Genomic DNA, 12,823 nt, shown 5'->3' with positions numbered 1-12,823 from the left:
CTGGCTGCAGTCACACAATAGAGAATCTAATAATACAGCATTTTAAAGCTCAATCATTATATATACATATATAGAAAATGCAACCCCAAGTTTTTAGAGGGGCGCATGATTTCATGAATGACAAGAATAAGTACTTTTCTATTTGAGAATCGAATCAGTAAATCCAAATCTGTCGCTAATAAACTTTATGTGTTAAATATTAAATATACAGTCAATGCTGGAGCATCTTGTGTAAATGGAGTCTTTGAATTCTCTTCTTCAGGAAAAAATCTCACCCCCACCAAGTACTTTACTTAGGTATTGGTATCAGTTAGGAAGTAGGAAGAGACAAAGATCTGAGTGTACTGGTGAGAGGAGGGGCCCTGTTTTGCAAGTGAGCACAAGTGGACACTTTGCCATGGGGCCCTTCGATAGATCAGGTTGGTTTTCTTTTAACAATGGTCTGCAGTAGGATTCCTTCAAGGGAAAGGAGTCCTCTTGCGAGAGGAACAGCATAATCTATTCACTATGAATACAGCAAAAGACAGAAACCAAATCTGTTAAGTCAGAGATGTGTTGGTGGAGACAGATGTCAAGTATGCAACTACCTGGAACTGTAGTAGTGGCCGATAGGAAGCAACAGTGGGTTTCACATGCATTTGTGCCAGGCAGCAGGATGGCAGTGTTCCATCAGGGGTGGGTGGGCAAATGCAATGAGACAGTCTGGGCATTGTAGGGCATACCAGACTGGGCACAACCTGAATATGGGGAGAAGGACACATTTTCCCAACAGCTCAGAAGCAAGCCTTTATACAGATGGGTGTACGTATGTAGGGTAGCACCAAGGGGAGGAAAGATGAATATATTCCAGTGACACATCTGGGCAGCATAATAAATGGAACCCGTTTCAGCTGCTCTGAAATTGATACTAGGGGTTTATTGGGTTGTTGTTTTTATTTTGATTGTATATTTTGTGGTTTCATATTTTGATTTTGTTCTGTGAACCACCCTGAGACCTCTGGGTATAGGGTGGGGTGTGTGTGTGTGTAGACACAGAAACACAGTCAAAGCATGGTCACTGAGCATGCCATGCCTCTAGTGCAGGTTTTCCCAAACTTGGCTCTCCAGGTGTTTTTTAGACTACATTCCCATCATCTCTGACCACTGGTTCTGTTAGCTAGGGATGATGGGAGTTGTAGTCCAAAAGCAGCTGGACACCTAACTTTGGGAAATCCTGCTGTAGCGTTTCAGGCTAGGAGAAGAAGTCTGAGACACCAACCAGCCGCCCCACTGCAAGTGTCTACTGCTTTCTTATAGGGCTCCCCGCCGCCCGCCATGTGCTTGTCTCGAACAGACTTCGAAATCCGGCCTTCGCCGACTGCTACAGGGATAAGCTGCGCTCCGGTTAAAATTAGCAGTACGCATGCGCCACCTCCCGAAACAACGCGATAAAATGCACCGGAAGCCCCGCCGGAGAGACGGGGAAAAAAAGTTTAACTTGTAGAATCTCTACCTATATTCAGAGGTGCCAAACAACAAACAAACCCCACAACCGAATATTGGAAGCGTGACAAAACGTCGAAAGACGGGGTGGTCTGAGGGCAAAATATAAGAAAAATAACGTAAATTCCCTCAACAACCGCTTCTCCGGTATCCAGGCTGCCATTTTGAATCGGAAGTAGAGGGTGGTCACAGGCGCGCGTGCGCGGAACAAACCACGCGAGAACTTGGTTCGCCGAGAGAGGTTGAGAACGTAGCCGCGCATGCGTACGGCGCGCCGGAAGCCGGCAGCCCGTGCATAAGACTCTGGGTAACCCCGCGCGTGGCCCTTTTCTGCCTCTGCGAGCGAGCGGGACGCGGGGAGGAGAGCGAAGCGCCTCCATGTGAGTTTCTACGGAGGGGGAGAAAAGGGTGGAAACCGGAGTCTTCTTGGGGGGTAGTGAGGGGGGAAGGCCAGAAAAAGGCCTCTGGGGGAAGGGGCACGTGGGGCGGGAGGAGGGAGGCGCAGAGAAGCCGAGGGCGGCGGGGAATCCACTATACGGGGAGGCCCGCTTCAGATCCCGCCTGACTGCCGAGCTGGCCACGTGGCCGCCGCTCGTCAGCCCTCGGTGCTACTCCGCAGGGTTGTTGTGAAGGAGGGAGACGGAGGACCCGTTGCGCCTCCCTCCCTCGCCTCCTGGGGGAGGGGGGATGCGATGAGTTTTATTTCAGCAATAGTCGTTTTAAGAGGGGAGGGCGAGCGAGCTTGGCTTTCTCCCCATCGGGCCTTCCTTAGCTGATTGCTGCATTGCTGCGGGTTGGACTAGATGACCCTTGGGGTCCCTCCCAACCATAAAATTGTGCGATATGCTTCAGCCAGACTTGCAAGTCGTATTTAGCCCCAGCAGTTTTATATGAGGCCCACTTCAAGAGCCCTCTTTCCTTCAGCAGTTCACAGATGGGAAAGATTTTGCAGATCTCCCCACCTTTGCTTAAGAAAGAAGGAAGGAAGGGACCAAGCCTGCAGTCATACACTTTTGACACTTTGAGCAAAGATAGCATTTCATTTCTTTTATTTGTTGCACAAGTCAACCTGCGTTGTCTCAGTTGCATTATCCCCAAGGGTTTGGGGCGCCAGATCTTCACATTCAAAATGAGGGTGAAAAACAGTGCCCTAACTTTTTAGACAAGAATACAGCAACATTACAGGTAGCTAAGATGATGGCCTCTGTAAATTGTTTGACTGCAGCTCCCATCAGCCCCAGCCAGCATGGCTAGTGGTCAGAAATGATGGGAGCTGAAGTTGATAAACATAGGATGGGCACCATGTTGGCCAATTTTGATGTATTTATTTCTTTATTTTGGAAATGGCTCGAGTGGTGGATCTGATAGTGAGCAAGGTAACCCAGATTTGAATGAATGAGCATATGGAATTTCAAGTTCTGTACATGGCACAAACAATTAGAGAATCTGTATTCAGTGTCTGGGTGCATATGATAAACAGTCAATGAATTGTATATGGGCTGTATTAAAGATGTTGAATGCGGGATGTAGCACACATAATTGATACCTACCCAAACCTGTGCAAAAGTCTTGAAGCTTGTTCTGTGTCTTCACAATATTTGATGTCCTGTGTACCAGTAAAGGGTGACAGCTCATACCTTTCATGTGCATAAAGGTACTTGACCCTGCTAGGGGAAAAAAATCACTTTTGTGTGGCAGCCAGTACAGGTTCAGTTTGCATATTCTACCTGAGCCATTGAAGGGTAGATTGGGCCAATTCAAGACCTAATAGTTATTTATTCCACCTCTAGAATGACTGACTGGGAGACAGCCCCTGCTGTGGCAGAGACCCCTGATATCAAGCTGTTTGGGAAATGGAGTACAGATGATGTGCAGATCAGTGACATCTCCTTGCAGGTATGGAATGAGGTTGTAAACAACCTGGGCAGAGCTCTAGGGAAGTGTTGTCTTCCGGTGGAGAATGAACTTGCGTCCCTGCTTGTTTCCTAATACTTTTTCCTTATGCTTCTTTAGGATTACATTGCAGTGAAGGAGAAATATGCCAAGTATTTGCCACACAGTGCTGGGCGCTATGCTGCCAAGCGCTTCCGGAAAGCCCAGTGTCCTATCGTTGAGCGCCTCACTAACTCGATGATGATGCATGGACGCAACAATGGCAAGAAGCTCATGACTGTGCGCATCATCAAGCATGCCTTCGAGATCATCCATCTGCTCACAGGAGAGGTGAGTTGGACATGGAGCAGAAAAGCTGTCTGGGGAAGGAGACATATTGTGAGATGGGTTTTTGATCCTGGAGGCTAGAGGGAGAGGAGATGGATAAATGCCCACCAGAAATATCTGGTGTGACTTGAAGCCTAGCTATGCACATTGAAGCAAAAATTTGCTATACAGTAGTTGTAGAAAACATTAGTTGACTAAGAAACGTGTTTTAGTCATCTAAACAGTAAGTCGATGTTCTTCTACTCACTAGCAGTGTATTTTGGGAAGGATAGCCCATTATGTGTTGATTCAGAAGACAAGCAATAGAAAAATCTAAGTTTCCTCCCAACCCATCAGACACAAATTATGTTTACTGATGTGGCCCATTACACGCTTCCCATTATTTTCAATGTGATGCAAAGTACTGTGTTTCTCAGAATATGTTTGGGTCTTGGTTGATGTAAAGGTTTTAATCCATTCCCTAAGGGCCAGCGAGATACACGGATTGCTAAATATATATGTTGCAATCTTATTTTCCCACTTGACGAATTAAAAACTATCAAATCAAATTGGTTCTGACTCTCATCCACTTAAGAGTTCTTAAAGTACTCATACGTGAAATTGTGGGTTTTCCAATACAAATAAGTGATTTGTTACTAAAAGCAATCTCCATTCTTGCCAGGTTTCCAGAACTGCCGTAGAACTGCCTGGTTTGTGTTAGGTTTTTAGCAGGTGTTAAGCAGTTAGCATTTTCACAAGTGTTTTAATTGTAGTATTAGACGCAGGTTTCCACTACCAAGCCTTCTGGATATGGTAGGGTGAAAATTCAGCTCCCCAAAAGTACAGAATTGCATAGGTTTGTATTTACTGGGCTATCCTGATTTGCTGTGCATCTTGTGTTTCCTGTATTCTTAGTAATACTCTTACATACTAAGAACATTTATGTGAATTAACATTTGGGCAGGTCTACCATTCACTTGAAATTTGCAGGTTTTGTGGATGGGCTTACAGGATTCTTCTCAGTTCCTTAAGTATATATTACCTTTGTTCTCTAGCCTTGTATTTTTTTGTTTTTAGTTTGGAGGAATTGTGTCTCTCATTGGAGGGATTGTACCAGTGGTAACTGTAGAATATTTCATAGACCAATTTTATTGTCTAGGAAGATGGGAGACCTCGTCATTAACTTCCTGTAAGTCATTTCTGGTATATGAACCTAGAATATTTTTTGCTAATCTTCACTTGTGTGGACTGTGTCCATTATAAAGAAGGGGAAAGTGAGTCTGAAGAGATGTGTCTTTTATAAGTCATGACATTGGCTGTGGTTAGAAGCTGTACGTTACTCCGTGGAGTAGACTGTAGTTGCAGCCTTAACCTGCTTTATCTTTTTTACAGAACCCCCTTCAAGTCCTGGTGAATGCCATCATCAACAGTGGCCCTCGTGAAGACTCTACTCGCATTGGTCGAGCTGGCACAGTGAGGAGACAAGCTGTTGATGTGTCACCTTTGCGTCGTGTCAACCAGGTATGGGATTGTCCTGTAAGAGTTGTTTGACCATGGAATGAACTCTGTTGGCAGGTGGTGGAGGTTTTCAAGCAGAGGTTGGATGGCCATCTGCTGGGTGCTTTAGTCAAGATTCCTGCATTGCTGGGGGTTGGACTGGATGATCCTCAGGGTCCCTTCCAACTCTACAATTCTATGATTAAGGAAGAGCATTTTCTCAGCTGACTCTGCACGCCAATGTAATCTCTGTCTCCCCCCTGCAGGCTATCTGGTTGCTCTGCACTGGGGCTCGTGAAGCTGCCTTCCGCAACATAAAGACCATAGCTGAGTGCCTAGCAGATGAGCTGATCAATGCAGCTAAGGTGAGAATCAACTAATAGGAAGTTCCTTCAGTGGGGTTTAAGTACCATCCTGACAGTGGCACATTCTAAGCCTTTTTACTGTTGTTATTCTGGTGTGTGGTTAATTAATTTCCTGTTTTGGAAGCATTTTAACTGCTGCTGCTTCTTAATTTTGAAAACATATTTTCTAGTAGTGTTGTGTTCTTGTGTTTTATGTTTTTACGTTTTATGCAAGAGCAGCGTTTTCCTGAAAGGCGGTGTAGGAATAAGTAAATTGTTGTCACGTGGAAATCAGCAGCAGGGTTTTCAAAGCCAGATGCAGGGACGGTAAATAGGGCTCTCATTATAACCCCAAGAGTGAATTGGTTTGCGGCAATAGTTGTCCTAAACTGCAAAATATACAAGTGCAGCACTCCTTGAAGATTTTAGCTGTAGGTTGCCTAAGAGATGCCTTGTGTAGCAGTTCCTGAAACTGAGACATTGTCACAGCAGCCCACAGTTGCTCTAGGTCTAGCTGTTAATAGCATTCTCAGGCAACATAATCTCTGTTGTAAAATGATTGCTTGACACGCAACCTGGTATTTGGCCCAAAAAGCTTACGGTGTTGTGGTATTGAAACCATAATCTTAAATAGCTGAAATGGTATCCATAATGTGTGTGTGCCAGTTGCTGCAACTGTTCTGTAGCAGCTCCTTCAGCTGTTCATTGGAGGGGTGACTGGAATTGCCACCTATTGGGAAGAATTTATTTGAGCAGATTGCTTCAGGCTGAGCTTGGGATCATGCTGCTGTGTGTGTATGTCTGTGTCTCATGGTTGCCTCCCATTTCTAGGGTTCCTCCAACTCTTATGCCATCAAGAAGAAGGATGAGTTGGAGCGTGTGGCCAAGTCCAACCGTTAAGAGCTGCTGCTGCTGCTGGATATCCAAAGCAAATAAATTCTCATTTTCACACTGTGTTGCTTCTCTTCCTTGCGATCCACCTTCTTCTGAAGCATGTGGAGCTATAAAGAGAATCTGTGTTGTGATGTAGCAGTTTAGAGGTAGGCAATGGCCGCCACCTTGGATGGCTTTTTAAAAAAGAGGATTGGAAAAATTCATGGCTAAAACTGTCAGGAACTACTAGCTATGATGGCTGTGTTGTACCTGACACACTGTGTGTGCCTCTGAATGTCAGTTGCTAGAAATCACAAGTGGGGAGAGTTGCTGTCACACTCAAGTCCTGCTTGTGGTCTCTCTCCAGCCACCTGATTGACTACTTTGAGAGTATGCTGGACAACATGGAACCATGATCGGATCTAGTTTGGCTGTTGTGTTCTTAAATAAATTACAGCAATAACCAACCCAGAACACAGCTAAAACAACTGAACACTTAAAGCTAGCATAAACCGCACCCAATGGGAACTTGGTGCAGAAGTAAAGCACCCCTAGATTGTGATTAAAAGCCTGGGAGAGAACAAGATGCTCTCCTTATAATTTGCCCTGGAATAACATAGCGCATGCCACCAGGTCCTCTCCCTAGGTCCTCTCCCTAGCAACTGCCCAAGTTACTGCATTAGACACCTGGGAAAAGGTCTCTGGTTATCTGCTGCAAACCACCTTAAATACCTACTTAGTAAATCCCAATCCGCATTTTGCCCACTTCTGTTCTAAAGGAATGTGGAAGAGTTGCTGTTCCCTGGAGCTCTTTGTCATTTTCATGTTTGCAGGAGCAGAAGAGTTAGGTTACCTTGTTTGTTTTACCCTCAGTCAGGGATAAGGTAGTACATCTCAGACCTTTGTGCTTAAAAAAGGTAATTTGGAATGCCATTCTTTGCTGCAAGCGATCCAGTCTGTGGACATTTTTCATTTCCAGTTTCTCTAGGAAGGCTGCATTCAGCTTATTTGTGTTCATGATCTGCAGAAGGTTTCACAGGTCAGTCATGCCTGCAAACCACACAAATCTTGGGTTTTGAATTGCATCCAAACAAACTTACCTCCTTTCTGTAAAACTCTGTCTCGCCAGAGTGGTGCATGCTCTGGTTATCTCCCGCTTGGACTACTGCAATGCGCTCTACGTGGGGCTACCTTTGAAGGTGACCCGGAAACTACAACTAATCCAAAATGCGGCAGCCAGACTGGTAACTGGGAGCGGCCGCCGAGACCACATAACACCAGTCTCGAAAGACCTACATTGGCTCCCAGTACGTTTCCGAGCACAATTCAAAGTGTTGGTGCTGACCTTTAAAGCCCTAAATGGCCTCGGTCCAGTATATCTGAAGGAGCGTCTCCTCCCCCATCGTTCTGCCCGAACACTGAGGTCCAGCTCCAAGGGCCTTCTGGCGGTTCCCTCACTGCGAGAGGCAAGGTACAGGGAACCAGGCAGAGGGCCTTCTCGGTAGTGGTGCCCGCCCTATGGAACGCCCTCCCATCAGATGTCAAAGCGATAAACAACTACCTGACATTCAGAAGACATCTGAAGGCAGCCTGTTCAGGGAAGTTTTTAATATGTGACATTTTAGTGTATTTTTCATCTTTGTTGGAAGCCACCCAGAGTGGCTGGGGAAACCCAGCCAGATGGGCGGGGTACAAATAATAAATTATGATTATTATTATTTGTTTAGAAAGGGAATTCCAAATATGTATGTGTCTATTGATGCTGGGTGTGCATCCTTCGTCCAAGTGCACTAAAAAAATTCCATGCCAAGCAGAGTTTCACTTCTCCAAAGAATTTTTCATTCCACTTCCTGTGTTTACAGAAGTGACTTTGGCACGGTAAAAGTTGGGAAAGGGCTTAGCAGTTCCAACACCTATGTATCTGGAGGCCAGGTTTAATCTTTTCTTAAATTTACAGTTCCAAGATGAGAGTTCGTATTGCAATTTGGTGCGCATAAATACAAGTTGTGAAATTTATCGAATGCCAAAAGATTAATGGGTGTCTAAATTGGAGGCCCCCTTTTGAGCTTGAGGCCCTGGGCCCGAAGAGCTTTCCACACCCCCTCCAATCAGCCTCGACTTCTGTACATGGAGTCCAGTTAGCTAACATGGATCATGGTTACAGGTCTGTGGAGATATCAAAGCTCTTTGACTGTATGCCCTTGTCCTCTGTCACTTCAGATGATGGATGAGGAAATGCTGTCACCCATTATCCCTGAGTATTGGGCATACAGGCTGGCATTAAGAGTTGAATAGCATCCAGAGAGCTGCAAGTTCATATAGGGGAAAATCTCCACCAAACAACTTTTTGAAAGGGGTTTGCTGAAATCCAAGGATTCTGGTGAATCCAGTGTCCATGTAAAGTGACTGGCACCACCTGCTCTGCAAAATATGTGTCCTTGTGATGGCAAACAGAGCAGCCTCCCCCAGTTATCCCTACTAAGATCCTGTGGGGCAGGTCCTCCCTGTCTGGCTGCATGTCAGCTACCCAACACCACCTGAAGCAAGTCACAAGCACATACCAGGCCACTGGATTTACCCCAGGGGTAGTGGCTTCCTGTTGGTCAAAAATGCTCTTGGAATGACGTGGGAGAGATCTTCCGGTTTGGTCCTGTCTCACCAGCATGGATGTTCCGCGTTCCAGGGCGGGTCCTTGAGGTGGTACCCTTAAAGGCAGGTTGGCAGAAGAGACTGACTTTCAGGAGGATGAAACTCGTCTGGATGCTCTCCTATGGAAGCCCCATTGCAATAACACAAGGCAACTCGTATGCAGGTCCTGTAGTTGGAAAATGACCCTGAGGATCATCTAGTCCAACCCCCAGCAATGCGGAAATATCTCTTGTGAATGTAGGGGCGGGGGGGAATCTTTGGTCCTCCAAGATTGTGCCAAGACAACGCCCATCAGTTCCCAGCAAGCATAGCCAATGGCCGGGGATGATGGGAGGAGTAGTTCAGCATCAAAGGCCAATGATACAGCACACCTGTCTTAAAGATTTCAATTCCGTAACAATGAAATTGTTACTGTGTATTATTATTTGTTAAATTTGTATAGCGTCCTGTACCCGCAGGTCTCAGGGCAGTTCACAACATAAAATCACAATATAAAAAGCACCAAATAAATAATAAATACAAGAACAACCACCCCCAACACATTTTAGAAGGGCATTGGATTTTAAAACCTATGCAGCAGAGATTTCCGTGTGCAACCGAGGACTGTTATAGAAACAGCCCAAAGGTCGTGTAACACAAACACACTTTATGCTTTTGCTAGCAGAAAATGCCCATTGCTTTAGGTAAAGGTAAAGCGACTCCTGACCATTAGGTCCAGTCGTGGCCGACTCTGGGGTTGCGGCGCTCATCTCGCTTTATTGGCTGAGGGAGCCGGCGTACAGCTTCCGGGTCATGTGGCCAGCATGACTAAGCTGCTTCTGGCGAACCAGAGCAGCGCATGGAAATGCCGTTTACCTTCCCACCGGAGCGGTACCTATTTATCTACTTGCACTTTGACGTGCTTTCAAACTGCTAGGTTGGCAGGAGCAGGGACCGAGCAATGGGAGCTCACCCTGTTGCAGGGATGTTTTAACCCACAGCCGACCCACACCCATTGCTTTAGAGCTCACTAAAAGATAATGCCAACAGGTGGCAGCCTTCCTTAGTCAATGAGATAAAGCAGCAGGAGCTGGAGAATTGCCTTGCTTGTGATTTACAAAGTAACAACTTTGTGACAGAGGGGCTGGCTTTTTAATTTAATTTTTGTTTTACTGTGGGTGTCTTCTGCAACATGTTCTAGACCAGGGTTTCCCAAACGTCGGTCTCCAGCTGGTTTTGGACTACAACTCCCACCATCCTGAGCTAGCAGGGATGATGGGAATTGTAGTCTAAAAACAGCTGGGGACCCACATTTGGCAAACCATGGTTTAGACACATAGGAACATGGGAAGGTGCCTTGTATTGAGTCAAACCATTGGCCCATCTCAGTTCAGTATGGTCTGCACCAGCAGGCAGCAGCTGTCCAAGATTGCAGACAGTGGCATCTCTCTCACCCCTTCCTGGAGAGGCCTGGGATTGAACCTGCGACCTTCGGCATGCAATTCAGATAGTCCGCCACTGAGCTACAGGACCTTCCCCACAATAGTGCATTAATGATGAATTTATTCTGCTTTGCGTTTATTTACTTTATTTATTTTTACAGTTATACCACAGCTTTTCCTCTAAGGAGCTTGGGGTGGTGTACATAGCTCTCCACATTTTATCCTGTGAGGTAGGTCAGGTGGAGAGTGAGTCACTCAGCGAGCATCATGGCTAAGTGGGGATTTGATCCCTGCTCTCCCACGTCTTAGATCAGCACTTTGACCACCCACACCGCACTGGCACTTGTTCTGCCATGGTTCCCCAATGCTACCACATTATTGCTGTATGAAAAATGGTATGAAAAATTGCAGAATTTCAGTAGGATAAAGGTAAAGGACCCTGGATGGTTAAGTCCAGTCAAAGATGACTACAGTGATACCTTGGGTTACAGGCACTTCAGGTTACAGACTCTGCTAACCCAGAAATAGTACCTCAGGTTAAAAACTTTATCTCAGGATGAGAACAGAAATCGCAGCGGGAGGCACGATTAGCTAAAGTGGTACCTCAGGTTAAGAACAATTTCAGGTTAAGAACGGACCTCCAGAATGAATTAAGTTCTTAACCTGACGTACCACTGTGTGGGGTTGCGGTGCTCATCTCGCTTTCAGGCCGAGGGAGACAGCGTTTGTCCATAGACAGCTTTCCGGGTCACGTGTCTAGCATGACTAAACTGCTTCTGAAGCAACGGGATGCTGTGACAGAAACCAGAGTGCACAGAAATGCCGTTTACCTTTCCGCCACAGTGGTACCTGTTTATCTACTCGCACTGGCGTGCTTTTGAACTGCTAGGTTGGCAGGAGCTGGGACAGAGCAATGGGAGCTCACCCCATCGCAGGAATTCAAACTGCCGACCTTCTGATTGGCAAGCCCAAGAGGCTCAGTTGTTTAGCCCACAGCGCCACTTGCGTCCTGTTTCAGCAGGATTTGCATTGGCTGGAAATGAACTGTGAGAGAGAGTGCCCCAGAACATTTGGAAGTGCAAATGGTGTTGAAATGATGATTGTGTACGACCACCCCAGTACTGTTGTGATGGATGCAGAATAAAATGGATGTCTGGAGGCGCCCACTGAGAATCAAATCCATGGATGAAGAACCGAAGGGGTGATCTTCTGAGGCAGTTGAGGGGCGGCTTTCTCACTGTTCTTCAGCTCTTGCTGAACTACAAGTCCCTAGCAGTGGTCATGCTGCCCAGGCTTGGTGCTTCAGGCACTCCCGTAGGGTGACAAAGGAGACGAAGGTTCCTGTACCATTCGCAGCTTTGTGAAAATGGGAATTTTGGAAGGTGCAGTTGTTGTGCCGGGGTGGTGGTAGGTGGGGGAGACAAAAGCACCAATCTGCACACACTCCTACACCTGGGGAAGAAGAACCTATGTCCCTCCATATTTTGTTGGACTGACTCCAACTCCTATCAGGTATGTTCAGGGATGCTGCAAGATGTAAGTGCAGAACTCCATCGCCCCTCCTTCGTTCTACGCTATTTAAAGATGCAGGAGTGTAGTTCTTCATTTGTTGTGTCATTATTTCGCTAGATAGCGTGGAGCAGTATTTGGCAGCCAGGCACCCTCCCAAAGTTTTGGGCTATGAAACCCCACATGCGCTGGCTTTTGGGAATTGTAGTCCAACCTGGGGGCACCCAGTTGGCAAAGATCGGTGTAGAGGATCAAACAGGTTTCTCATGCACAGCACAGGGTGGCCAATGTGAAGGGGGAGCTCCTCTTCAGTGTTGAGGTTTCCACCCCCCAGGTTCTCTTCTGAGTTTTTTTCCAGTCCTGGCAAGGGCAAAACAGATCCGGTTCTGTTGGCTGTGGGAGGTGTGGGCTGGTTAGGCAAGTCAGACTTGAACAGGGACCAGGCAAGTCTTCAGGAACCTCAACCATTCTGTGTTTTGCTGTTGGGGCAGATGTCGGGTGTCACCCCTCCTTCTGAGAACAGGCAGGAGGCAACGAAGAGGTCTAGCTTCAGGGGACAGTCCAAGTGTTGTTGTTTTTTTGCAGGGGGGCCAGGGATATTCTAGTAGCAAACCTGGGAGCCTGTCAGCTTCAAAGTGTGTGTAGAAGTACAGTATATAAAATTTTGTAAATCAAACCTCCTTTGAGCTTCTATCCTTAAATAACGTGGGTGGCAGTTGTGTCCATAAAGAGAAAAAGAGAGAGATTATTTATTTGTTTGTTTCTTTACTATTCAATTTCCACCCCACCCTTCCTCTCAAAGAAGCCCAGGGAAACACATACGGTAACTAAGTAGCAAAACAATATAAT

The 12,823-nt window shown here is 46.3% G+C and overlaps 1 protein-coding gene across 1 annotated transcript; it reads left to right on the top strand.

Annotated features, from left to right (window-relative positions):
• The first annotated feature begins 1,706 nt into the window (after positions 1-1,706).
• Positions 1,707-6,476, top strand: RPS5 (ribosomal protein S5). Its single transcript, XM_081853997.1, has 6 exons — positions 1,707-1,862; positions 3,273-3,378; positions 3,496-3,705; positions 5,074-5,202; positions 5,445-5,543; positions 6,354-6,476. Exons 2-6 carry the CDS (start codon positions 3,274-3,276, stop codon positions 6,420-6,422), a joined length of 612 nt encoding a protein of 203 aa, XP_081710123.1. The 5' UTR covers positions 1,707-1,862; position 3,273; the 3' UTR covers positions 6,423-6,476.
• The last annotated feature ends 6,347 nt before the right edge of the window (positions 6,477-12,823 follow it).

This window comes from Podarcis erhardii (assembly GCF_964252035.2).
Source record: "Podarcis erhardii genome assembly, chromosome: 2".
NCBI lineage: Eukaryota > Metazoa > Chordata > Lepidosauria > Squamata > Lacertidae > Podarcis > Podarcis erhardii.
The sequence above is the reverse complement of the archived record's forward strand: the minus strand, read 5'-3'. Positions and strand labels throughout refer to the sequence as shown.